This window comes from Lathamus discolor, chromosome 12 (assembly GCF_037157495.1).
Source record: "Lathamus discolor isolate bLatDis1 chromosome 12, bLatDis1.hap1, whole genome shotgun sequence".
NCBI lineage: Eukaryota > Metazoa > Chordata > Aves > Psittaciformes > Psittacidae > Lathamus > Lathamus discolor.
This window is the reverse complement of record NC_088895.1, coordinates 13604405-13631463: the sequence shown is the minus strand read 5'-3', so window position 1 is coordinate 13631463 and position 27059 is coordinate 13604405. Positions and strand designations below refer to the sequence as shown.

The 27059-nt window shown below is 55.5% G+C and overlaps 1 protein-coding gene and 1 long non-coding RNA gene across 2 annotated transcripts; one reads left to right on the top strand and one right to left on the bottom strand.

Moving 5' to 3' along the window:
- Positions 1-259: 259 nt before the first annotated feature.
- On the top strand, positions 260-4020 carry LOC136020744 (uncharacterized). Its single transcript, XR_010615470.1, has 2 exons — positions 260-1962; positions 3409-4020. It is a non-coding gene; the product is annotated as an uncharacterized LOC136020744 (long non-coding RNA).
- On the bottom strand, positions 3736-26024 carry WSCD2 (WSC domain containing 2). Its single transcript, XM_065692145.1, has 9 exons — positions 25834-26024; positions 16822-17730; positions 13172-13286; positions 12476-12660; positions 11542-11663; positions 10430-10604; positions 9280-9444; positions 7992-8192; positions 3736-5610 (listed from the first exon to the last, which is right to left on the bottom strand). The coding sequence occupies exons 2-9, from the start codon at positions 17195-17197 to the stop codon at positions 5258-5260; spliced, it is 1692 nt and encodes a 563-aa protein (XP_065548217.1). The 5' UTR covers positions 17198-17730; positions 25834-26024; the 3' UTR covers positions 3736-5257.
- Positions 26025-27059: the final 1035 nt, after the last annotated feature.

Here is a 27059-nt window from a genome sequence, read left to right as displayed (position 1 = left end):
TTGCGTGGAGCAGGAAGGATCCCAGGGCTTTTCAGTAAGCATTCGCTTCCTACTGTATATTCCTGATCCCTGGCGCTGAATTTGGGATTGCAGGAAGGGAGGCAGGAGGAGAGGGGCACAGGGATGTGGGGCTGAGGCTTTATGGCTGAGATGGGAGTGTGATGCTCTAAGCCTCTCCTATGGGAGATCTAAAGACATTCCTTATGGGTTTCCCCCTTTAAGTTGTCCCTAAAGAGGTCAAATGGCTCTTTGGGGGGAATCTGTGCTTGGGACCTGCCTGCATCTCCCCATCACCTCCTGCAATCCATGCACCCCCCCCGACCCACTCTGTACTTGAGGCTGTTCCTGGGGGAATGGGGCAGCAGGAGGGGGTTAGTTCCTTCACCCCCACCCCAATATGCATCCAAACACCCTGGTACGAGCAGCACATTGCTGCTCCATCCCTCCCACTGCTGGCTCGCCCCATCCCGGTGCGAGCGATGAGGATGGGGAAGAGAAGGGAGAACCCCCCCAAGTTTAGGTGCTGAACCTTGTAACCTGCCAAGCACTGAGTGAGCCCCCCCCCCGGGGGATGTCAGTGATTCCTGTTCCCGTGTCACCCGTCAAGGCAGGCAGAACAGATCAAACAGGGAGCATTAAAAATGCAGGGATACAAAGCAGAAACAGGACAGAAATCACCAGCTCCAGCAGAGCCTCGCAGTGCACATGGGCCTCCTCAGCCAGGTTTGTCTTTCCCTTTGGTAGAGCAGCAAAGAAATGCAGCTCAATATTGCCCCGATTCCTTTGATATTCCCTAGATACTGCCAGAGCCGCTGCCGCAGCCCCGGCATCTCGTGGGGACGGTGAAGATTCATCGGTGCCAGCTATTTTGTTCCTTCAGGGGAGGGAATGTCGGCTGCAGCCCCTATGGCAACGGGAAGGTCCGGTACATCTATCAATGAGTCCTTGGAGGTGTCCCGCTCATTCTCCATCCCCCTGGCCTTGCAGGCATGGATGCACCCAGCTGGGTGATGTCCTTAGCTATGAATTAATGCCATCCCCTTGATTAATGCTGGTGGGAGGTCAATGACTCGAGGGTGATGGGCAAAGGCTGTAAATAGCATCCAAGGAAGGGGCTCAGCTGGGGCTGTGGTTCCAGGGCCGGGTGGCACAAACCATCCCTGCTCCGTGCCGGCACAGCAGCAACAAAGGGGGATCTGCAGCTCCTTTTGGGGCAGGAGCTGGGGAAATTGGTAACGGGGTTTAGCATCTAAGGCTCAAGAGGTGAGTGGGATGCGGAGCCGCTTGCATGAGACCTGCGGTTAAGGGGTCATGATTTGAGGGTAGGGCAGGGATGGAGGGGAAGGAAGAGCAGGTTTCGGAGCTGGGACACTGACCCCAACGCCAAACACCCTCATCTAGAGCTCCAACTCTTATCCCAGGACCCCCAGTGCCATCCCACGACCCCCATCCCCATCCCTAGAACCCTGTCCCCACTCCTGCCTCCCTGTAATTCCCCACCACTTCCAGGGCCCCAAAACTTGGGGCTGGGTCTCATTTCACACGAGCAGTTGGGAAACGACTCCCGAACACACCAAACCCATCTCTGTGGAATACATTACTGTTCTTAACGACTGCTCTGTTTCAATTAGCTGTCACAGCCCTGAAATAAAGCTGTGCTTCCCTTCCCCGATCAATCACTGCCTTTATTTGGGATTGGAATTAGAAAGGAAAGGAATAAACTCGTTGCTCTTTCCCTTTCCTGGGTGCCAGGCGGGTTGGAGCCGTGGTTAAATGATCTCCATTCCATTCAGGCAGATTGTCAACGGTAAATTTGATGGGAAATAGTAAAGCTGATAAATAAATATGCCTCTTTTGTCAGGCATGAATATTGCTGCTGCTCAGATTTATAACTCGCATCTCCCCTCCGTTACAGAGCCTCTGCGGAAGTGCTGGCGCAGCTTCTCCCATTGTGCTGCTGAGGTGGGTTGGTTCCTTCGCATTTAAACAGCAGCATGAATGTTGTGTGGGGGTTAATTTGGGAGGAAGGGGAGCCCCATCCCTCTGACCTGAGCCCCAGCATCATCTGCGTCCCTAAGGTCATTGACCCGAACGCCCTGAATCCAGCCCAAAGGGGCATTCACTGCCTTTTGCCAGCCTGAGCTGCTCTTTAGCATCATCTCCTCCAGCATCATCTCCTCCAGGGCCTGCTGAGCATAAAACCCACATAGAATTGGGGGAAAAGAAGGGAATTTTGGTGCAGATGCTGTTGCTATGGCAACGCAGGGAAACCCATCCAGCCCAGGAGGGAGGATGCTGGATGCTGGATGATGCAGCCTCTGCCGATGCAGGTCCAGGGAGGCAGGAAAACATTCCCGGGGGTGAGACACTACAGAAAATAGATGGGTTTGAGTGCAGGAAGATGGGAAGGGGGATCAGGATCACCCCCAGCCCCATGCTGAGGCCGTGTGAGCTTCCTGCTCCCACCCAGGGATGCTCGGGGCTCACTGGGGCTGAGACAAGCATTAAGATTCGCTGCTTTGAAAACCCATCATGGAAACACTGAGCGCTGCCTGCCCTGCCTGCACATGGCAGTGCTTCCGATGAGCCAGGCTGACGGCATTACAGAAGCAAGCCATTAAATGTCAAGAGCTTTGCATGTGAAAATGATGCAGAAAGGATGGCTGGCTTCTCCTCCCGGCGTGGGGGATATCAGTTCTATTACTGCGTGCCAGTCCCATGTGGTAAAAATATAGCCTGGAATTTAATAAGTAAATAGAAGATAAACCATCACCCTTCAGCTCCTGCTTGCAGCAGCCACCGCATCAGCAGGGATGGAGGCAAAGACACGGACCCTCCCCATGTGGGGTGCATGTGTCTGCGTGCGCAGCCAGATGTGCAGCACACACTTACAGGGAGGGAACGATTTCCAATCCCTCCGTGTCCTTGCAAATTAAAACCAGAATAAAGTGGTGAAATAAAGGCATTAAGGTCCAGAGAGCCTTAAAGCCACAGTGCGGGGGACAAACACGACAGGTAAGGTGATGGTGCTGGTGCTCAGGGAGCTGCTTTGGCCCTTTTGCTCCCTGCTCTGAAGGGGTTTGTGGAAGTGATGCCCTTGGGCTGTGCAGATGTGGGGGTCCCTGTGCTGGGTGCACCCCCCAACACATCTCCCCTTCCAAAGCTATAGGCTGAGCATCTGAAGGGGGTATATAGAGATGCCAGAGAGATTGACTGGCAGAGTGACTGGCAGAGATTAGAGACAGTAGAGATTAATTGGCTTTGGGGGGTTAATTCCTGCAGGGGCAGAAGGGAACACTGCCCCTTGCTCAGCTGATGCCCATTGGAACAAATCACGCCCAGCATGCGTTTTGATTGCTGCAAACCCAGGGCTATAAAAACCCCAGGGATTTCTCCAACTCCCCATAGGAAAAGATCAGCCAAGAGAAAAGGAATTAACAGCACTGAGCCTGCTCTTGCTCCGGAGCTGAGGAACGATGGGAAGCAATGGAAGCAAAGCCAGCAGTAAATCTCCCCGCTCCCACCATGCACCCCAATAAACCTGTCTTTAAGGCCACTATAAAGGCAATAAAAGCCCCAAGCAGGAGCTGCTTTGGTTGCGCTGTCAGTGCTTCCCATGCGGAGAGAGCATCAGTGTGATGCAAGGCAGGGGGAGAGGAGCTGCTCCTGCATCGCAGGGGTCTGGGATGGATGGGAGGTGTCGGGCTGGCCCCACAAACACACAGGAAGGCAGAATAGCAACAGGAACTCTCCTTTAATAGCTGGATTGACCTGAGGATTTGTTCTGACCGAGGTAGGCAGCCCCGGGGCTCGATTCCCACTGCCGGGATGGGGCTCCCTGCCTCCCCTGGAAAACCTCCAGCCGTTTGTCAAGGGAAGAGTTAAAAACAGGGCAGATGCTCCCTACAAACACATTCTCCCACCTCCATGCAAAGGGACGGGGATGGGGATGGGAGCCCCCCGGCCCTGCCCTCACTGCCCCACTCGTGCATTAGAAAAATATATCTTATTTAAATCCTCCTTTTTCTTCACGGAGTTTTCTTCTCTCTTGGAATACGGACTGGGGGTGGCTCTGGGATTTCAGCCTGCGCATGGATTTCTATCAAGATCAAGAGTTAAAAGCCAGTTGTTCACTACCTAACTCTAGAAAAGGCTGCGTACAGCATATGGCTTTTGCACCTACATCCAAAGGGGAATTGCAGGCTGGAAGGAGACGGGGGCAAAGCCAGGGCAGGGATGGGCTGGGAGGGTGGCACAGGGAGGGGACATGGCTGGGGACCACATGCAGCACTGCACAAAGCCAGCCTGGCACACGGCATCTTCCCGATGCCCATGGGGGATCCTTTGGTTTCTCCTGCTCGGCAGCAGGGACCCGTTTTGGGATGGGGTTTGGCTGGAGGGACGCCTAAAAGCTCAGCCCCAGGATGCGCAGGGTTTGAGGCAGCTGAGCTGCAGCACGGACCCCACTTGGAGCCCCCAAAACTGCTTCTGGCTTGTGAGCTTCTGAAACGAGGACTTGTGGGTCCCATAAGCTCTTCTGTCCAGGGCCAACGTCTCCCTCTCGAGCATCACCCACATGCACAGCGGTGCCTGCCACCCCACAAGTGGAGGGTCACGGCCCCCCTTTAGACACTGGGGCTGGAGCAGCAGCACTGTCTGGAACACCAGCCTCATCCCAGGGATTCCCCATCCCCAGGGTGCCCATGGAGCCACGGGACTGTGCAGGTTGGACACAGCCACCTCCCCAGCACCGCCTTCCCCATTTCCATAACCTCTGACCAGATCCATGGAGCATCTCCCACATGGTACCAACCCCCTGATCTCTCCTTCCAATGGGATTCATGCAGTGATGAGCTGCATCCTTCCAGGGCTGGCCAATGAGCAAGGGGAGTTTGGGGATGCCCACTGCCATAGGATGCATCAGGCATGGCCCGAGCAATGCAGCATCCCCACCAGCCAGCCCGAAGGGACAAATCACCCGTTGCATTGCCAAGAAGGGCTGCAGCAGGAGCAGGATGGGGCGGAATGCCGCAGCAAGGAAAGCACCCGCATCCCCTTGGGTCCACATCGGCGTTGGCCAAGCAAGCTCAGCGATGGTTTGGGACCATTCGTCGCTCATGCAGGGAGTTGATCGACAGCTAATAGCAGCAAACGGAGCATTAAAAGAGAAGCCACCCACTGGGTGGAATAGGCAGAGGCCGGGAAGACCGAGCCTTTCCTTGCCACGCAGGGTCGGGTCCCCCCGCCGCTGTCAGCATCATCTCGGATAGTAATCATCCGGCACCCCCGAGAGATTGCGGAGCTTCAGAGCCGTGTCCACCGTCCGGATGTAGCCACTGATCACCTTCCTCATCTCGGGGGTGTAAGGGTCGTACTCCAGCTTCCTCAAGCCGGAGCGCTTGAAGTTGCCGTCCTTCTGCCCCTCGACGCAGAGCAGCCGGTCCTCGCAGGCAGCGATGCCCAAGAGCCCCACCATCCGCTGCAGCTGCACGAACAGGTCCCGCTTCAGGTCCTCAAAGTGCACCACCAGCACCTTCTTGCCATAGCGCAGCCAGTCCAGGGTGTGGGTTGCCCACCACGGTGCGTAATTCGCCACGAACTCCGGCCATTCTGGAAGGACAGGGTTAACAGCGGGTGGTCCCCCATGGCCTCCCGCATCCCAGGGCTCAAACCTCGCAGTTATCCTCCTCCCTGATTGATCCTCCCACAGCAGTCGGGTGGTAAAAGGGATAACGAAACATCAATAATAAACCACAACTCTCCATGGAAGCGCCGTTCGCATCTATCTCGCGGTTCGTAAAAGCTCTGGGTATCTGCCTCTTCCTCTTGTCCTCCCCACACAAGTGATGCCTGATTAATAGCCTGACGGTACCTAATTCCCCGCAGAATCATTAAACACAGTATCTGTTCCATTAAACACACACAGGACAATTCACCTTGTGTAATCATAGCACATAAAACTTTGCTTTGGAACCGCTCCAGGGATAGCGTAAAGTTAATGTCATGGAACCAAGCAGGGCTTCACGGTGCCTGTGGGCTCCACATGGGGCTGGGAATGGGGGGAAGGAAAATCCCCCCCCGACCTTGCCCCAGCACCAGCAGCTGTGGGTGAGGATGAGGAGAGGACAAGGATTTTTCCCTAAATTCGTCCCAAATTAGCTCCTGGGAGAAGGAAATGGTTTGGAGATTGGGGTTCCGGGGAGCAGGGCAGGATGGGGACGGCAGCGCCGTGCCCCATCTTCATTACTCACCTTTAATCTCTTTTTGCCCTCTGGAAGATGTATTTAACATCACAGCCGGCACTCATTGCAAACCTGACACAAAGGAACTGTCCCCATCGAGTGTTCACTTCCCACATTGGCAGGAGGGCAGGGTGATGGTCCCAAGGGACACCCATTTCCATGCTCAGGGTCCTCCATGGGCTGAGCCCCACATAAAGGAAGTGAAATGGGGGTCTCCCTTTGACACTTTCTTGATGCCAAACCGCAGCTCTCAGCATCCCTCCCAGCCCAATAAAACCCTCAAGCGATGGAAAAGCTCCATCTTCCCGTCAAGCTGTTCCAACGGCGAATTAACCTGACAATTAACCCATCAGCTAATTACACTGTACAGCCTCTGGAAAGAATCCGGTCATGTATTTTGATGTGTATCCAAATTGGATCATGCAGGGTGAAGGGAAGGGGCCCCTCTGCCTGGCCCACCCCTTCCCTCAGGGGTATGAGGCATGGAGCAGGCATGGGGGGGATTGGAAGCTCAGGAAGGTTCCCAGGATGCTGGGGCTCCAGCGAGGGCTCATCCTGGATCCCCCCTCTGCAATCTGCAGTTGTGCTTTGGGATGCAGCAGATGGGGATAAAATCCAGCTAAAGGCTCGTAACGCACCACAACAGGGGCAATGCCAGTCCAGGGACTTGCCATGGGAGAAAACCCACTGAGGAAGCAGTGGGACATGTCCCTTCCCTGGCTTTAAGGGATGGGATGATGGGCAGAGTGGAACTGGGTCGTCTCCAGCACTGCAAGCGCATGCCGATAACGAAATCCAGGCACATAACAGCAACAACAGCAAAAGCTCCCCTTAAATAAACTCGGAATTAAGGGTAGCAGATGTTCAATCAAGCTAAATATTTTAACTCTTTCCAATGAAGCCAATTCCACAACAGCAATTTGTAAATTGCTGTAATTAACAAGCCTCCATCGTATGCCTGTGCACGGGAAAGGTAGCGCCTCCGGAGCAGCTGGAGCACAGAAATAACACTCCGACACCCCCTTGTCCATAGGGACGGGCTGGTGATGGATCCTGTTCTGCTTCTCACCTCTTCTAACCTGCCCAGCCAAGGGCTGGCCTTGAAGAGCTGCTTCAAAGAAGGGGCAGTTTGGGTCCTGCCCATCAATGCCCTCCCCGCTGGCACCAGGATGCTGTCAGACTCGTGTCCCTGGGCACTGCCACCTCCTTGCTGCCTCTCTTGTGACCTAACACAGCACTGACCAGCCAAGCATCTCCAATTCCCCATCCCATCCCATCCCAGCCATGCCAGGCGATGCCGAGGTTGTGCTACAAGAGGGACATGAGGCCCTCAACATAAGAAGGATGTGGGACGTGGAGCGAGTCCAGAGGAGGCCATGGAGATGCTGCGAGGGCTGGAGCAGCTCTGCTCTGGAGCCAGGCTGAGAGAGCTGGGCTGGGGCAGCCTGGACAAGAGAAGGCTCCTGAAGGGGAGACCTGAGAGCAGCTCCAGTGCCTAAAGGGGCTGCAGGGAACCTGGAGAGGGGCTTGGACAAGGGCCTGTAGGGACAGGCCAAGGGGAATGGCTTGAACCTGCCCGAGGGGGGACTGAGATGAGCTCTTAGGCAGAAGCTCTTCCCTGTGAGGGTGCTGAGGCGCTGGAATGGGCTGCCCAAAGCTTTAAGTTCCCTTCAACCCAAACCAGTCTGGGATTCTATGATCCTATAACAGGGACACCCCAAAAAGGTTCCCATGGGAGCCAAGCCCTACCTTTGCCCTTCCAGTGGGCATGGGCAGCGAAGCCGATGTGCCCCCCATATTTGCGGTTGAACTCGGCCATCAGCGCCTTGTAAGGGTTTCGGATGAGCAGGATGGCCGAGTCGAAGGATTCGATCTCCTTCTGGCCACTCTCATGGGTTTTGATGCAGATCGTCCTCCCGCTTCGCCAGTGGTCCCTCTCGCCCTTGAACCCTGCCGGGACAGAGTGAGTGAGATGTGGCCAGTGCTGATGTGGATAAAAAATGGGGAAAGGGAACAGGGAAAGGGAATGATGGAGGAATTCCAGGTTGTAAAATACAGCTGGATAAAAGCAGGTGGGGGCTTCAGGTAGAACTTGCATCCCTCTCCCAAAGGGAGTATAGAGGGAAAGGGGAAAAACCCTCATGCTCATACAGGGCTGAGGCGATGCTATAGGGGAGTACACAGAGGGGACCACATCCCCTGTGTCCCCAGATGGAGTATCAGGGCTGAGCTCAGCATCACTCCCATCCCCTTTGTACTCCTGGCAAAGCATAACCTCCCAGACTACCTGGGAATGGTGTGTTGGCAGAGCCAATGGGGAGAGAAGCTGGAAGTGGCTGTATTACAGCAACCAGAGATGTGTTGCCTATGGTGTTAGACCAACAGCGCTTTGGGGATATCCTGGGTACAGACCCCACCAGCTATGTGGGCACCCCAGGTACAGATCCCAGCCAAGGAGGATTTCCTCTTAGAGCTGCAAAATGGGAAGGAAAAGCAGAAGAAAGCTTCAATGTCTACAATAGAACTATTGTAAATGGCTATAAAATGGGGAACTGGTGTTTTCCCTCCCCCTCGCAGTATGCTGGGTTATCAGGAGGAGCTGGCTTCTGCCTGGAAAAGCTTCATGCCTGCCTTGGGCTTTGTTTTTGGCTTTAAACTCATCCTTGATGCTTGGTCCCATCATCCTTTTCTTGGGTTAAAAACCACAAGAATTGCCTCATTTGCCTGGATCAGGGTCACCCCAGTCCCTCTTCTAGAAAATTCCAACCCCCACGGTGGGTTACAAACCACCAGCATCATGGAGAAACCCCATATTGGCCCCTGCCAAGGTTAGCGGGCATCGCAGGGAGGTTATGGACAGCGCGAAAGAGACATCAGGTCCCTCCGATCCCCTTTGAGCCAGGACACACACAGCCCAAACCATCCCATGGAGCAGCATCAGTGGTACCCAGCCCCAGATGGACGCAAGGGATGGCACCAGGATCTTCTCCCAGCTCAGGTGGGACCGGTGCAACCACGGCAGCAACATCCCCCTCACCTTTGTTGTAGAGGGACCCATCGAAGTAGTAGCTGCCGGTGTAGAAGCCGGTGGCCAGCTCGATGAGGTGCCGTGCCCAAGTGTTGCCGGCGCCAGGGAAGCTGGCCAGGGCCACCAACTGCTTGGCACGGGTCGGGAGAAACCTCCTGTCCATGCAGCGGTTGTCTGCAGCGGGAACAGGCACGTCAGGGGTGGATGAACACCATGGATAAGCAACGTGCTTATCCCACAGACATATCCCCCTTCCTTACGGCTCCTGCCTCCTGGGAAGATGCTGGGGCAGGATGCAAGCAGGCGGAAGCTATAGCGAAAGGCGCCCTGCCTAAAGCACGTGGGACACTCCTGAAGACTCCAAAAAGCCTTAAACAGCCCAAAAAGTCCTAAAGAAGAGAGCAGGAGGTGCTCTGCCGTTACCAGCTGCTTGCTGCCTGCATGATTAGGGAAGAGTGAGTAACACGGGTGCGTTTGCCAAGCAATATTCCTGCTTTTTATATCAACGAATGCACAAGTGTTTCCAGCACGGCCTCGGATGCCAAAGCAGGGATCGTGTTGAGACTGAGCTGCTCTGAAGCAAAACCACCTGAATTTGGGTCCTCGCTTGCTCCTTTCCTCTCCCAGCAACAGGTTTCCCCTTGCTTTGTGCTTCCCTCTTCCTACTGGTCCCACTGCCTGCAGGGTAGCGCCCATTCTGCACAGCAATGTATTCCTATCTATAGGAGCCCATCCTACACAGCTTCCCAAGGCCTTTCTGCCTGGTCACGGCTTATTTCCCCCCATGTTTTTCCATGGAGCTTGTCCCCTTTGTCCAGCAAAGGCCCAGTGGGCTCAGCACCGGCTGCAGGCTCCGGCATGCTGGGTACCACCAGCAACAAGGAGGGACGAGCACCGGCAAGGAGGGATGCTGCCGGAGGCAGATGGCAAAGTGCTGTACCCTGCAGCTGAGTCAGGCAGTAATTAAAGCTGTTTGTTCAGGGGAGGATTGATTTCCCAGGAAATTAAAATAAATGCTAATTCTTAATGAAAGCCAAACGGATGCCGCAAGCTCACGCTCACTTTCTGTCGGCATTCCCGGGAAAGGGGACAGGAAACCAGTGCCAGCCCCCACGCCGGAGTGATGCCTGCAGGGCGGATGAGCCCGGCACCACCTCACCTTGCACTTGGGTCTGGTACACGAGCAGGTACTCGGAGGTGCCGCAGCTCTCGAACTCCTCCCCGGCGCATCGCTGGGCGCAGAGCTGCTCGTCCTCGCGCTCGTGCAGCGTGAAGAGCGTGGTGGGGAAGCCGCAGCGGCACAAGGTCCCGGCCAGCACTGACAGTGGGTACTCCTGCAGGGATGGGCAGAGGGAGGGCAGCCAGAAGCATCCTCATCCCCTGCAGCACACCCTTCCTCTGCCCTGCGTCTGCGCTGCCCCAGAGCGCGGGGTGGTTTGCTGCATCCTTTGAACTGGTTGCTGCATCTTTTAAGCTCACCGCAGCATCCTTCAAGATGATTGCAGCACCCTTGCACAAGCAGCTCATTGCAGACCCCAAAAAGCACCTGAGCCCCAGCTTTCCCAAGGCACTGGTGCTCCCAGCAGAGTGGAGGCATGTCATCTACGAGTTTCCCACTCACACTGAGGTTACTAAGAGCCAGACAGCCCCATGGAAGCCTCGCTGATGATTCCAAGCCCATTTGGCAGCTGGCAAGTGATTTACCACCGGCAATGCCGGGTTAATTGAGGGGCTCTGGTTATTTACACCTCTCTGTGCTGAGCTCTTGCAGCAGTGATGGGAAAGTGGAGCCAGCGATGGAGCAGCCGCTTGTATTTAACTGCTGTGATGGTTTATTCCATCAGTAGGCAAAAATTCCATCAAAGAGGCAGCAAAGGGAGGACAGGAACATCCTTCACCTGATCATTTAGCTAATTCTAATTAATAAACACTCCAGCAATGACCACTGGCAGCCTTTCCCCTCCCTGCTTATGGCATCGCACTGCAGGAGCAAAGTGCACTGCAGCATCCCTGGACCAGAGCAGGACCCCATGATGCTCCTGCCTGCTGAGGGGCAGAGCCACGGGGAGCAGGCAGGGCAGGCAGTGGGTGCTGCCCTTGCAGGGACCTTCAGTCCAGTCCCTCCCCATGGCAAGGACACAGACAACCAATCTGATCGTCTGTAATCTGCATACACATAATTATGGCACTAAATCAGATTAAAATTCACCCAGTGTGGCCCTTTTGGATGACAATTTAGATGATTAAGCTTTTGACCTGCACCCCTGGTACCTTCTCAGTGCAGAAGTCCACGCACTTGTCCACTGACATGTTCAGCATGAGCTGGCTGACGGGCAGGGCGATGGAGACGTTGTCTGGCTGGCGGAAGCACCCCCGAAATATCGCACTGCCATCTGCAAGGGAGAAGGACCACAGCATCACTGAGAGTGATGCTGGTCCAGCCACGAGGCTGCACCACAGAAGTGATGCTGCTGCCACCCTGTGCGCCCCAGTGTCCCCATCCCCATCCTCTCAATCATCCTGCACATCCTCTCCATCAGCACAGCGCTGCTTTCCTCCAGCTCTCATCACCCTCTGGCTGTGACTCAACACTTGCTAACAAGCTCGCCTGGCTGCTTACAGTGCAAAACCAGAGAGAAAGCCCCAGCAGCAAAGTCGGGTTTATTCATTCCTCCCTATTTTTATCACCTCGGTGATCCCAAGCTGCAGGAGGGATAGAGCCAACAGGCAAAGCAGGGCTGGGCCTGGCTTCATCCACGCTGCACTGATGCCCTGAGGGTTCCCATCCTGAATCCTCACCCATCACTGCATTTACCCAGGCACCCTCAGCCCCTCTGCTCTACTACTTCACTGCGTGCCTGGTGGTGGGAGCTCTGAACTCCTTCCCATTGCTTGGGAATGAGGGAAGAAAAGCAGCAAATGTGGGTAATTATAACGCTGCCTAATTGGGAGCCAAATGAGTGCTACCAATGGGGAGCACCCTCAGCTCTCTCCGGCGCTCCTGCGCATCCTTCATCCCGCAGCCAGCTCTGCCGGCAGCACCCACTGAACACAATGATGGTCCATCAGGGAAGTGGTCTTCATCCAAAGGCCCCCCAAACGCCCCGAAAACCACCTTCAAACCACCTCTCTCAAGCCACGACCTGGCTCACACAGCACAGATTCCAGGGCTGAGCAGGGAGCTGCATCCATGGCTCCAACTTACATCTCCGGGCGGACTCCTGGGCCAGCTCCAGGCGATAGATGGAGAGGCGATTGACCCCACCGCACGTGTTGCTCCTCTCCCCCTTGCATTCCATGTTGCACTCGGACTCGCTGGTGTTGGATGCCTGGATCTTGTGCCCGCAGTAGCACTCGGCACCGAATTCCAGCCCTGCGTAGAGGTATCCCCTGGGAAGAGGGAGATGAGGGGTGCTCAGCACATCCCCAGGCAACCCCCTGGAGCCATGGGGTTTTGCAGGAGCATCCCTGCTGCAGCAGGCTCACACTTTGATCTGGAAACAGCATTGAATCCCAAGGATGCTTTGTTGGATTAGATTATCATTTCAGGTCCATTCCTACTGGAAATATTCTTTTCTATTCTATCCCATTTTATTCTAATCCAATCCTATTCTAATCCCATCCTATTCTGTTCTGTCCTATCCTATTCTGCTGGCACAGACCGTGGTAAGCGCACATCCTGCATCTAACACTGGGGAAAGGAGAAAGCTCCTGCAGCAAGGAATCCGTGTGTCTCCCTGAGTGCTCATGGACTCCCTGTGCCAGCAGGGGAGGTTGTTTCGGTGGGGGCCATCGCTTTGGTGGATGGAAGTGCTCAAGGATGCCCCAGCACCAGACCGGAGCCCTGACAGTGCCCTGCCCATATGTGTGGGGATGGATGGAGACGTGGTGCCTGTCCTACCGCTCGGCACAGTTGTCCTGGCAACGGAAGACTGTCATCTTCTTGTAGTCGAAGAAGGACATGCCGCGCAGCGTTCGCCGGCGAGTGTTGTCCACGTAGCAGCCGATGTATCTTGCTGGGGACAGAGGAGAGGAGAGGGCGGTAAGAGCCAGGCAGGGATGAGCTCCCTAATCCCCACCCTCCTCTTTTGATTCCTCCCTAATAGGGATGCACAGCTTGGTTTGCTTTAGAAACACGAGCTCTGGGTACAACAGGCCCCTCTAAAGGCCAGAAACACCCACTGTGGATAGAAAGGATGCTGTGGATCTGCACCAGTGCTTCTCCTCTCTGTCCATCTTCCTTCCCACCAGCTTCAGAACTGAGCAAAGTGGCTCCAAAAAGAGATAAGTTACATGGTAAAATAACCCATCCCCTCCGCTCTGCCCTGCCAGCAACACAGAATGGAGAAATACAGTTAGGGTAGGAGCAGAGCTGAGGGCCCTGCTCTGCTCAAGAGTGAGGCGATGGCTCTAGGCAAGCACGGAGACTACCCCGTGTCTCTCCTTCTATCTCCATCACACACCAAATCATAACAGCAGAGCATCTCCCCATGTGCCCCTTCAATACCAAACCACACCGTGGGGTAAAACCTCTCACCTCCTGCTTGCATTTTGCATCTGGGGGGGGTCCCTGAACCAACTCCATGTGTACACCCCATCGATGGTGTGCCCCACACGTGCTCCCCACCACCAGCACTGCAAACCGCCACCCCCAAGCCAGCCCGGGGGCAGGCGGAGGGGGAGGCTTGAGAGGAGCTTTAAGCACCACGGAGTCACAGCTCATTGCTCTCAATTCCTCTCCGCACAACGTGGCATTTCCGCCGCGCTGAGCAGGTTTGTGCAGGTCAGCTCATCTCGGCCCTGACAGGTCCAACCGCTGCGGGATCACCCCAGTCATTTGCACGGGGCTGGTGACTGATGTGCATTACCTTCGGCCCACTGCTCTTGACATATGCGTGCTGCAACTTATTGGGAAGGCAACTGGAATAATGAGGGAGATAGGAGGGCAGAAGTGAAGGAGGAGTGAGGAGGGGGAGACGCTGGGTTGGGTTAGGCACAGCGTGCAGCAGGGTGCTGAGCAGTGAGAGGAGACATCCAGTAAAGGACCAGTGATGGATGCGGCAGAGAGGAAGCGATGCTGGGCATTGCCAGGGGCTGGTGCTTGCTCCCCAGGGTTCACCACCCAAAACGACCCCTGATCTGAGGCAGGAGATGCACCTTTGCGTGGGGATGTGGAGGAGCTGAAGCCATTCCCTGGCAGATAGGGCTGCCCTTAACTGTGCCTTAGCCTGAGCCTGGGGCTCCACCAGTGCAGACAAGAGGAGGAGGAGGAGGAGGAAGGAGGCACATCAGCCTGTGAAGCCAGAGCCGCACACACTAAACCAGAGCTGACTTTAGAAGCAGTATTCCCTGTGGAATGACTTCACGTGGCAAAGCCTCCACAGCCGCCTTGTTAATCCAGCCCCTGTTTAATTACCACCATCATTAAAACCTGCCTGTTCCTGCACGACTGCCCAGGGAAGCAGGGGGCACTTCAGAGGGGAGCAGGGCTCAGCACCCATCCCTGAGGCTCTGCCAGCCCCATGGGCACGCCGGGTGCATGGAGCTCAGGGGAATTCCTTAGGGAATTCCTCCGCACCATCTGCCTGGGAGCTGAGATGCTCACACGGTGGCACCGCATCCCCTGCAGCTGCCAGGTCTGCGCTGGCTCCCATCACCTGCTGCCCACACTGAGCCTTCCCAGCAGGATTCAGCAGGGACAGGATGATGTTCCCAGGCAAACTATGAGCCAGCGACGCCCGAGCCCAGCATCCCTTCCCCATCCCTTGCAGCTCGCACTGTGGCTGGGCATACAGAGGCGGTGGTGCTGGTGGTTAATCGTGGTGGACACGTCACATATGGCTGGGGACAGGAGCACTGCTTGGGGCTCTTATGGTGACTGACAGCTCAGGCTCATGAACCAGCTGGTGAGGAGTCACTAAACATCAATTTGTATTAATGGAGCAAAGCAGCCTCAGAAACGCTCCCAGGGACCCTTCTGCATGGGGGCACAGCGGGAAACCCTCTTTCATCTCGTTTTAGCATGAGAAAGTCCCTTAAGCATCACAAGTCTTTTTCCTGCTTCCAAGCCTGGACCACTCATCTTGCCTGGGGGGAACATGAGCACTGACCTGCCATGGGGCTGGTGGTTGAGGATAAGCCCCCCCGTGCCCTGGGACCAAGCCTGGCTCAGCACGGTGACCCCCACGGAACCCCCAATTTGACACAGGATTGGGGGTTCCTCCTTCTCCCTGAGCCATACACCCCCTGCTCCATCAAGGGTCCAGGGAACTGCAGCTCCCAGCCTGGGATGCACAGGGAATTGCCTGTGCCAAGCCCCATGGGGAAGCTCCAGAGCAATGGACACCAGGGTTCCCCAGGAGATAGCATCCTCCCACCAGAGACTTCACCCCCCCTTGGGCTCAGGAGAAGGGAATGAGTAGAGACAGGCAATGAAGAGCCTGGCAGCATCCCGACACCCTTCCAGCAGCTCCTGCTCCCAATTCCTTCCTGAGCCAGCACAGAGGGGATGCAGGGTGTGTTTGGGTGAGGTTTTGCTGGCACTGGGTGCTTGTGGGTACCAGTGAGGGAGGCGATGGGCTGAATACCCACTGGGATGCAGAAGCCCTGATGGGCAGCTCCGAGCCACCCGAATTCTGCTGCCTTCAGGATAAATAAATGTCATCTTAAAAATCAATGAGAACTCCCACGTTCGCTCATCCTTGCTCATTAATAACAGCCCTGCTCAGCAGCGCACCCGGGATCAAGGCAGGGATCTCCTGGCTTGAAAAGCCAAAGCCCAGCCTTGCCTGCACATCACTGCCCAGAAGGCAATCGCAGCCAGTCCCTGCCTGATCACCCCACAAGGCAAAGAGGCCCCAGACCTGGGGTTAGCGGTCACTGAGGCCAACTGAATTCAACCTCAGTCTGGCCTATGGCACTGCCAAAGGATGGAATGAAGACAGGGTCTTCCCTACTGGCACCCCCAAAAGTGCCTGTCCCAGCAAGGCGCACCTCAGAGCTTGATCATAGAATCATAGAATAGGGTTGGAAAGAACCTTAAGATCATCCAGTTCCAACCCTCCTGCCATGAGCAGGAACACAAGTGGGAAAGAAAACCAAAGGGGGATTATTGGCATCTGGGAAAGGAGGAAAGAGGGGAAGGAGAGAGAAAAAGATCTTGCTGGGCACATCCTCTGGACCAGTGGTCTCCAAAGCAGGGCACTGCGCCCCAGGGGATGTGCAGGGCAGCCCATGGGATGCAGGAAGAAAATCTCAGTGCTCGAGTAGCACGTGGATATAGCGCATAAGTAAAGAAACACACATTTATGGGGGGTACCTGCTCAGAAATTCATTCCTAGGGGGGCAGAACAAAACCAACTGGAGACCACGGCCCCGGTGCATGAGGCTTTCCCTGGGAGAGGCCAAGAGGGATCAGGTTGGATGGAGCCTGCTCCAGCGGAAGGTGTTGGAACGGGTTGGAACTGGATGAGCCTTAAGGTCCCTTCAACCCAAACCATTCCATGGTTCTATGACTCTGTGAGCCCCCCCCAGTGCATCCCCAGCCCTTACCTCTGTCCTCCTCCTTCTCGCGGCCGCTCCTGCTCCTGATCGCGCGGCTCCGGGCGCTGCCGTAGTCTCCACCTTTGCTCCTCTCCACGGGCTCCTTGGAGGTGCTTTTGAACCAGGGTCCGTGCCTCTGTCCCCGCTCTGGCACCGTCACCGCCGCCTTGAAGCCGCGACTGAGCTGCATCACCCCCAGGTAGTGCAGCCCCGGCCCCTCACCGGTCCCGGTGCCGCGCTGGTTCCCTGTCACCGTGGACTCCCCGGCAAAGCCTGAATGCAGGAAAACCAAGCTCCCGGCTGCCAAATAGAGAGCCAGGAGCGTGAAGAACCGCACGGGCTTCCGCCGAAAGTACCGCTGGAGTTTTACCAGGAGCTTGGCCATTGCGTCTTCATCCCTCCCGCGGGGAGCTGCTCTCTGGCCACAGGGATGCTCCAAAGGAGGGGTTTGACCCCCCTTGGGTTGGAGTTGGCTCCTTGGTTGCCCCGAAAGCGCTGGTTGCAGGGTGAGTTATTGCCCAGCCCTACACGGGCTGGGGAAGGCAGTGAGGGTGGATTTCCAGTCCCCTCTTGCAGCACACAGCGGGGGTTCTTCAGCCTCGTCCTAGGTTTATTCTCCTCCGGGCAAAGCCCCCCGGCTGTGCCCCCGGGCAGTGTCTCATGGAGGGATCATGTTAAGGGAATGGAGGGTTTGAAGGTGGTTTGAAAGCCGATCAGCTGCCGCAGCTCCTCGCTCGCTCGCCGTTCCGCTCGGCAGCACCGGCTCCCGCGAGCATCTCCCTAATGGAAACGGCACCGGCGCCCTTTCACACGAAGAATGGAAAGTCCCTGGACACGTCTCAGGGCCCGAGACGCTGACTGGGACCCTTTGTCTGAGGAAGCCCCATTCATCTCACTCCCAGGGCAAGAAACCTCCACCTGCAAGGCAAAGGGAAAGGCACACTTAGGAAAGCGCCGCAGGATCGCAGTGCCCGTCCCTCCATGGGGTGAGGAAGAGCCTGTAGGGACAGGCCAAGGGGAACGGCTTTAACCTGGCGGAGGGGAGGCTGAGATGAGCTCTTAGGCAGAAGCTCTTCCCTGGGAGGGTGCTGAGGCGCTGGCACAGGGTGCCCAGAGAAGCTGTGGCTGCCCCATCCCTGGCAGTGCTCAAGGACACAGGGGCTTGGAGCAAGCTGCTCCAGGGGAAGGGGTCCCTGGATGAGCTGGATGAGCTTTAAGGTCCCTTCCAACCCAAACCGGGCTGGGATTCTGTGATGAGAATAGGGCTGGAGCCCCCATAGATGCACACTGTCCCCCTGCCATCCCCAGCATGGCGCTCCCATGGACCAGGATCTTCTCCCTCAGGTGGATTCTTCTCCTCCAAACCCTCCAGCTATGGAGGACAACACCACCCCAGGTTACTTGGTGGGGTTGGCTTCACAGTGGGAGACGCCACTCTGGCACATCGGTGGGGACAGGGCCAGCCCCGTGCCTGGGATGTGCTGTCTGTCACGGACTCATCTTATTTTAGGAAAGGAGAGGAAAATAAATGGGAAGACAAAGTGCCATTCGTTTAATGGCCTCCATGTTCCTGCCATCTGTCTTCAGTTGATTAAATAAAAAATATTGGTGGAACATATGGCATGAATTATACATAAATATTTCAATCGGAGCTCCCGGAGCGGGTATCCAGGCACCTCTGGCTCCGCCAGGTGAACTCCTGTGGAGCTGAAGACAGGCTGCATGGAGCACATCACTGTGGGGTAACAACCCCTTGCGCTCCCCCAAATACCCCCTCAGCCTGAGTGAGCTCAGAGCAGCACCCGAGCAAGGAGACCCACTGCTGTTCAGGCTCTTGCATCTGCAGGCACCCCTATGGGTGCCGGTCCAGCCCCCTCTGCTATGGGTGAACATCCCCCAGCCCCATGATCCCATGGAGCTGTTAGTGTTTGGCTGCTCTCCCGTGCTCCCTGGCCAGCAGCCAGTGGGGAATGGGATGCTCCGTGGGAACTTAGAGCTTCCCATCCTGTTCTGTGCTTCGACCTACCCCTCCTGGGACTTTATATGGGCGATGGATATAGAGTGCTTTGGGATGTAAATGGGGTATCCCCAGGGCTGTCCTTGGTCCCCAGCATCCCTGCTGTCAACCACCCTCCCCCCTGCCTGCGCTTGGTCCTGCCACACTATGGCAAGGAAGCGCAGCATATAAAGAAGGGGCTTAAATTACTATCATTAAGCCATCTGGAGCTCATCCTTCTCCATCATGAACTGCGGAGTCGCAGGTCAATTACTGCACATTTGCATATATTCCATTAATGCTTCTGCTAATTGTCTGGAGGAGATAATGCGATCTGCTTGCAGCTCCCTCGCTGGCTATGGCTTCCAAACAGCAAATAGAGCCGGCACCAACACTTCCCAGATAGGCAGAGGCTTGGGATATTGGGAGGCTAATTGGGAGGGGGGCTCACTCTGCTGTTGGCCATCCAGGAATGGGGAATGGCAGCAGCACCCCACAACGCTGCTCCGTGCACCCCACCAGCCCCATCCCTCAGGACGGATCCATCCCCCCTTGGTGCAGCAGCTCTGGGGTGGAAGGAGCAGCAGGGCAGATGCTGTTGGTGCCCATCCTCACCCCATCCTGCTCCCTGCTCTGATGAGGCTCTGCCTCCCGCAGCTCCCCATGCCTGCGGCACAGCAGGAGACAGTAGTGACACACTAATGGTGACATTAATCAGCCAGAGCAGTGATTAATAATGGTGACATTAAATCACGGTGCAGTGGGCAGCATGGTAAGACCGGGCTTTCATGGGCTGCTGCGGGAGGCCGTGTACAAAGGCTGCTGTAGGAAAACCACTGCAGGCAGGAGCCACATCCACTGCCTTTTGCTGGGACAGCCAGGGCATGGAGGGGGTTTATTCCCCAGCCCTCACCTGGTTACTACCCACTTGCCCAGCCGCTCCAGGCTGGCAGTGGGGCTCTGCTCCATGCATCCCTCCCTGCTCCCCTGGAACCCTTTGGCATCCAGAGCCAAAGCACGGCAGACCCAAGCATGGGACCTTCCCAGGCACTTCACACCATTACAGGCAGGCAGCAGGTCCGGCTGGGACTGGGGAATAGGGAGGGCTGATCCTCATCTACCTCCATAGCCACGCTCCTGCCAAGAGCCGAAACATCCCAATAGCGGGATGCTGAGCATCCCTCTGCACCCAACCTGCCTCTGCAGGGGCAGCAGCACTGAGCTCATCAGGGCTCTGCAATTACTGGCCCTGCAGGCCACAGAAATCCTCATTAACGTGAGGTTTTTCTCCCTCCCCAGTGCATGGGGAGGTGGGCAGAGGTCCCAAGGGGCCTCCACGAGCATCTCTGTGACTGCTTGTGACCAGGCTGAACGGAGCACAGATAAATTATACATCTGGGTCTTGTCTCCAAATTGCTCTGCAATTACGGAGCACCAAGGTTCAGCTGCCTTCAAGCACCACCTCACATCCGACCACGGCAAAACACACTGAAGGGCTCACGTGGCTCCCCCAGCACAGGAGAACAATCAGCCCATTAAAAACAGCAAATTAACGAACACAAGAGTTCCATTAGAAGGAGAAGGCGACCGAACTATCCGATTTCATCACATCATTAGCATTCCTTATCAGAGGGACAGCGAAAGAATAGGGCTTTAAAATACAGAGGGATGGGATGGAGTCTAATGACGGCAACAGGGTGATGTGCTCAGGGGCCCCTGCTCCATCGTGCTGGCACTAACCTAGGTCCCACATGGCAGCCCCGGCATGGGGGGAGAATGGTCCTATACCCTGCTGAGCACCTTTGGGTGGCCTGGAAATGCAGCAGTGTACAGGACCCAGTGCATGACATTCAATATTCAGTGTATTGCGTGCTCCTTAGACCTGCCGTCACCCAAAGCCACCCACTTTGGTGCAGGGACCACAGAAAGCCCCATATCCCTCCATCCTGCCCTTGGTACTGCAGGGTGCTGCCATCACAAAGCAGCTCCTGCACCAACCGGTGACACCAGTATGAACACCCAGGGACACTGGGCAGCCTTGGTGCTGGCATATCTTGACCCTTCAGCTTCCATCCTACTGCAGCAGGAGCTTGGCACTGCTGCCTGAGCAGAAGCTGGGCAATTTGAGCTCCCACCTAAAGCTGCCATCATCTTCTTCAGCCCCATGCAAATGGATTTTCATCCTTTCTCACTCCTTAAAACCGAAGCAGCAAATGAGCTGCATCAGGCTGAGTTTAAATAGTGCTGGGAACGAAGCTGAGCTAAACTGGGACACCGCGAATCGAGGTTTCCATCACAGCAGGGAATGTCTGGACCATCTGATGCGTCTCCCCTCGAGCACCCAGCACGCATGGACCAGGGCGAGCCCTGCATGCTGAGCAGTCGTCTGCCTTTCAAAGGAAGCAAAGCTGATTTATTCAGCCACTCCCCGACTTCACTTTGCTGAGAAACGTGTTTGAGCACACCCTGTGCTGAGAGGGGTGCGCAGGAAAGGTTGGGGTGTGCTCAAAACCAGCTGACTCAGCAGCTTTTGGGCGCTGCAGCAAGCAGGGGCTGCTCCATCCCTGCCCAGGCCCCCCCTGAGGAGCTTTTAAATCCCTTCCATAGGCCAAACCACCAAGATATGCAAAGGAAAAAAGCTCTTATTTGGCATTTATCGGCCTGATTTGTAAACCTAGAGCAGGACCTGCCCATCTGCTGATGGGTTTTTGTGCAGGATTTCCAAGCGTGTTGCAGGGTTTGTAAATCTTCCTCCTTGCTGGGGATCGATGGAAGGGTTTAGGCTGGAATTAAGTGCCTGGATTTCACATTTATGGGCAAAAAAAAGAGATTTTTAAATATTCTGGAGAAGATTTATCGACAGTCTCAGCACTCGCCCAGGGCGAGGGGAAGGCACAACCTGAAGCCCAGTTTAGGCACAAGGCTCTGAGCTCATGAGGTATCACAGATCCTTTAGTCCAGAGGGACCAGTCTGCCTACGATTAATTCATTAGCATCTTTTAACAGGCCTCTATAGCCACAGAAACAGGGCCATGCTAATTGCACAGCCTCTCTGGAGGATGAGAACCCATCCGAGGGTGTGCACCGGCCCTGTTCTGGTGCTGGGTTATTTATAACTCCGGCAAAGCGCTGGATCCTGCCCCAGGTTATTTCAATGACCAGCCACTGCCCTGCAGCAAAGCCCAGGGCCTGCACCGTGTCCCATGAGGGCGATTTCATTTCACCAAGCTGATTTAAGCAACTTTAACCCCATTTTTTAATATGGCATTTGCTGTTGAACTACCTGAGGTTGCAGGTTCCCATAAATGCCCCAGAGCCCCTCCCAAGGGATGCTGATAGCTGCTCAAGAGACACTGGTCCTCACCCAGGTGATGCTGATACCCAACCAAGGGATGCTGATCCCCCCAGCCACCTATAGGCACAGGGGTGGGGATTTGCTACAAGGCAGATGAGGGGGTTCCCAAAACAAATCCCAGCTAGGGTGCAGCAGGATCATCCAGCCCTTGGAAGCAAAGAACTGCATTGCCTCCAGGCCACTGATTTCCAGGTAATCCCACCTCTGCAGCACACAGAAGCCTGCAGGGCTCTGCTGGCTCCCTGCTCGCTTCCCCATGTATTTTGCTTTACAATGGCCCAAGTAGAGCCAAAAAGGAGGCTTTTTTGCTTCATGCTCTGCTCCTCCACATGCAATTACATCAAAGCCCATTCCAGGCTCCTGTAGGATGAATTCCCCTTGCAAGTGTGAAAGCGGCTCATGAAAAACATAATGTTTTAAGCCATGAATCATTTACAGAGCACAATGCTAAAGGCAGGGAAGGAAATAGCTGTGTAGTTGGAGATTTAGGCAGGCAGGGGATAGCGTGGAATGGGTGGGATGATTTAAAGGAGCTGGCACAGCAGAGATGCTGCAGTCGGTGTACCCAGTGCTCCCATCCCAGCTGCTCAAATGCACCCTATGTCACAGCATCATCATCATCACCACCATCATCATTATGAGTGATTTACCTGCCACCACCCCAAGCACGTGTCTTATCTGACTCTCCACCAGCATTATCCCATCTGCCAGTACCTGGGTTTCCTTTGGCAGGGCCGCACTGTGCTGGTGGAAGGAGCAGGGAGCTCCCTCGTTTGCTCCCATTGCTAACGGCATTCCGAGATGCAGAGCGTGGGCGCTGGGAACCAGGCAGGATGCCACACTATTTTCACCAATAGAAACAAATGACCAGCACAATCCTCACCCAACACATCCATGCCAGCCCCCAGCATCCCTGCGGCCGGCATCAGCCCCATCCCCAATCTCAGTGCTGAAAAACCCCTATTTCCCCATGATATCCACGTTTTTCCTTATGAGGGCAGAGCAGGAGCTCCATTTGGATGTGTCAGTGGTGACATACAGCTGTATTTGGGAGAAGTCACCCCAGGGAGGTCTCAGTGACACTAACGGATGCTCCCAGGGATGCTTCCAGGACTGCGCTCCCTCTCTGCCTTCTCCCCATCCTTGCCGTGGCACCTTTCGACACTTAAGCCCTGTGAAAAAGGTGATTTAACTTCATTCAGAGGACGCTGTGTATCTGTAAATGGGCTTAACCTAATGAGTTTTAATACGTATTATGTCCTAGGTATTTTATGCCCAGTCTGCAAAATCCAGTTATGGTTTTCAATAAGACTTAGCGAGCTGAGACACGCACCGGAGGGGATACCAGGCTGCTCGGAGCTGGGCAGGGAGGAGAAGGAGGGCGGGAGGCAGGCAGGGATTTTCCCTAGGGAAACGCAGCTGGATCCTGGCCAGGTGCTGGCTCAGCAAAGCTGGATGCAGGGGAGGCGGAGGTGATGAGACTCAGCCGCCACGTGCCAAAGGGAGGTGAAACATAAATGCACCCCACCAGCAGCACCTATGTACGTGCTGTATGCGCTCACTGTACATAGAGCAGCATAAATCCCATAAGGACCTTGACGGGGGGTCCACAGCAACCATGGGGGTGGCTCAGCCCCACTGAAACATCTTCCATGGGCCCTAAAGGAGGGTCCAGCACATTCAGTCCATGATGAATCCCCCCCACCGGCTTCCCAAATGTGCTTCTGGAGCCCACATCAGCTCCTGCAGGTCTCAGCCATGGAGACTTTGCTCGGCCCCTGGTAATCTGGGATTACACAGAACGCCGGGGCAATTAGGAAACCAGCTTTTGCAGCAGCAGACAATGCCTTCTGCAGCCTGTTTGAATTAATACAGTGAGGAAGATTAGTTCTTGCAGCCCTTGATTTACAGCCTCCTTTCCTGGGGGGGCGGATTTCTTTCTTCTCCTGCACACGGAGCAGCAGCCTGCTGCATGAGGGAGATGGAGGCCTGGTTTGGGAAGAGATCTGCCTTTCCCAGGAATACCGCAGGCTCCAGGAAGGGTCAGGGTTACCCTGAATCCAGCCTGGTCTCTAGTGTATTCCTCTGGGTCCCCCACATTGCCTAGGACCCTGCTAACAAGAACAAGCCCTTGCTTCTCCCCCAGGCCCTGGACATCCCCATCCCAGCAGGGATGGACCCTGCAGCTTGGGGATGTCTGACTCCTCGCTGAGCAGCACTGAACAGCGCTCATGGCCCACACTTGTCCCCTGTCCCAGGCTGAATTCCTGGCTCCAGAGAAGATCAGCACATTGCAGTGGAGGTACCCAAGCACAGAGGTTTATCCCAGAGCAGAGCCAGCTCCTGCATGCCCTGGAGCAATTGAGGACTTGACAGTCCAAGGGGAATGAGAGGTTAAAAGAAGCAAGGCTTTTTCCTGCGATCTGCCAGCCAGCCAGGATTGAGATGCTAAACCCCGGGAAAGCTGCACTCCCCATGGGGCAAAGCTGGGAGAAGGGGATCCTGCCTCAGCCCTGGAAAACATGGGAGCCTTGAGGGCTGCCAAGGGGTGTCCCTGGGGACCCAGCCCTGCATGGGGCTGCGGGAGGACACAGTGATGGGCAGAGGTTTGGCTCCAGCATAGATCAGGGACCCAAAACACAGGGGCAGGTCAGGGCAGGAGTGAGCCGTGCTGGACCCAAGTGCTTGCAGCCCGGCTGCCACAGGCTGGACTCACCTCCTGGGCCATGGGGCTTGGGAAAACCATCCAAAGCTGAGCAAGACCCCATAGGGAATCCCCCCTGGCTGCACGTTGCTCCCAGCAGCCTGTGTATGAGTGGCACATACACTAAGTGATAACTGCTGATGAACCCCAGTGCAGGGAACCCCTTGTGCTTAACGGTGCCGGACGTAAGGCTAGCACTTCCGAGATGAGCATTTCCCAAGCCCAGAGCAGGGGCAGCCCCTTATAAGGGATAACTCAGGACAAGTCCCTGGAAGGTTACAGCACTCACAGGGAGGGAATGTGCCGGGGGATAAGGGCCAGGCTTGGTCCTTGCTGTCGGATTGTGATTCCCAGCTCCAGATCGCTGGGAAACTTTATTTAATCCTGCCTCGTGGAAGAAAGGGTTTCAAAGGCTGAGCTCAAGGTAACCTTCACACAGTTCCCCAACTGCCTCTGCTTTCCCTCCACACGTTTATTTTAACTTCAGATTAAAATATTCCAAGAAGTTCTCAGCGTGGATACCGAAAGGAAGCAAACCGTGGAGGTGGTTTCGGAAGGATGACCCCCTCTCCCTACTTCCCTTGCCGAGCTGCTCCTGCACTAAGTCCCGGCAGGAGGAGGAGTGGGAAGAGCAGAGCTCTCTCCCTGCCTGCCCATCTCCCGCTCCCCTCCGAAGCAAAACCCCTCCGAAACCCGCACAGCACCGAACAATCTCTGCCAAGGCGAGATCCATGAACAACTCCCGCACAGCATCCTTAACCCCGGGCGCACCGGAAAGCCCCCCCCCCGCCCTTAACCACCGCGCCCCCCCCCCCACCGGGGCCGGTTCCCCCCTCCATGTGTTGCGCTTTTCACCTTTTCCTCCCTGTTTTCCCCCTCGTTACCCCCCGGTCCCACCTCCCGCAGCCCAAGTTCGCGGCGGAGCCCCCGGTACCCCCCGTTATCCTCACACCGCCTCCTCCTTACCCGCACCGGCCGCCGCCGCTCCATGCACCGGCCGCCCCCGAGCGCAGAGGGGCTGGGACCGGGGGGGCCGCCGGTCGCTGTCTGCGGCTCGGCCCCCGCCGGGCCCCTCTCATACCGGCGGCGGAAGGTGCGGAGGGGCCCGGCCCGGCTGCCGCCGCTCCCGGGCGCCGTTACTTAACGGCTCCATCCAGCCCCGCTGCGACTCGGCTCCATCCGCCGGCCTGCGGCGCTGCCGGTGCCGCCGCTTAACCCCCTCCTCCCCTCCCTCCTCCCTCCCTTCCCTCCCTCCCGACTCTCCGCCTTCTTGCCCTTTTTATGCGTGTTTAGGAATGAGGTCGGGGCCGGTAACGGGCTCCCGGCCAGCCCCGGCCCCGCTCAAGGGCAAGGGATGCTGAGGGTGCGGAGGGAGATGTGGTGTCCGCAAGACACACACAGAGCCCCATTGAGCCCCGGGACTCGGGGCCAGGCAGAGATCTGGGGAAGGGGTTGTAGCAAGGGAAAAATAATAAATAAAATAAAATTACATAAATGAAATAAAATGACATAAAATAAAATCACATAAAATGACAACATAAAATAAAATAATAAAATAAAATAAAATAAAATAAAATAAAATAAAATAAAATAAAATAAAATAAAATAAAATAAAATAAATGAAAATAAAATCCCAGCCTGGTTTGGGTTAGAAGGGACCCTAAAGCTCACCCAGCTCCAACCCCTGCCACGGGCAGAGACCCCTCCCACCGGAGCAGCTTGCTCCGAGCCCCTGTGTCCAACCTGGCCTTGAGCACTGCCAGGGATGGGGCAGCCACAGCTTCTCTGGGCACCCTGTGCCAGCGCCTCAGCACCCTCACAGGGAAGAGCTTCTGCCTAAGAGCTCAGCTCAGCCTCCCCTCGGGCAGGTTAAATCTCTTGTTCTAGCACTGTATGCCCTTGCAAAATGCCTTCTCCAAAATATCTATAATAAAAAATAATAAAAAATATCCAATAATAAAGCAAGATTGAAAAAATAATAAGCCAAAATCAGATAAAAACTAAACCAACCCAAAATAAAATATGTATTTGTGTCAGATCAATGAAAAAGATAATTTGAAAACTTCCCAATTCTGAGAATAGGAAAAATGATGATTGTGAAGGGATTAATGTGAGGGGGGTCTCCCTATTCCCCCTTCACTGGCAACTCTAAGCATTAGGGGGGAATTTTAGCCCCCTTGTTTGCCTGGTGC

What these genes read in the sequence shown, in the direction of transcription:
- WSCD2 (XM_065692145.1), bottom strand. Translation starts at nt 17,197, where the DNA reads ATGGCCAAGCTCCTGGTAAAACTCCAGCGGTACTTTCGGCGGAAGCCC. An exon ending in CCAGGAGTCCGCCCGGAGAT is followed by an intron (nt 11,664 to 12,475) that starts GTAAGTTGGAGC and finishes TCTCCCTTGCAG; the next exon opens with ATGGCAGTGCGATATTTCGG. An exon ending in GTACCAGACCCAAGTGCAAG is followed by an intron (nt 9,445 to 10,429) that starts GTGAGGTGGTGC and finishes TTCCCGCTGCAG; the next exon opens with ACAACCGCTGCATGGACAGG.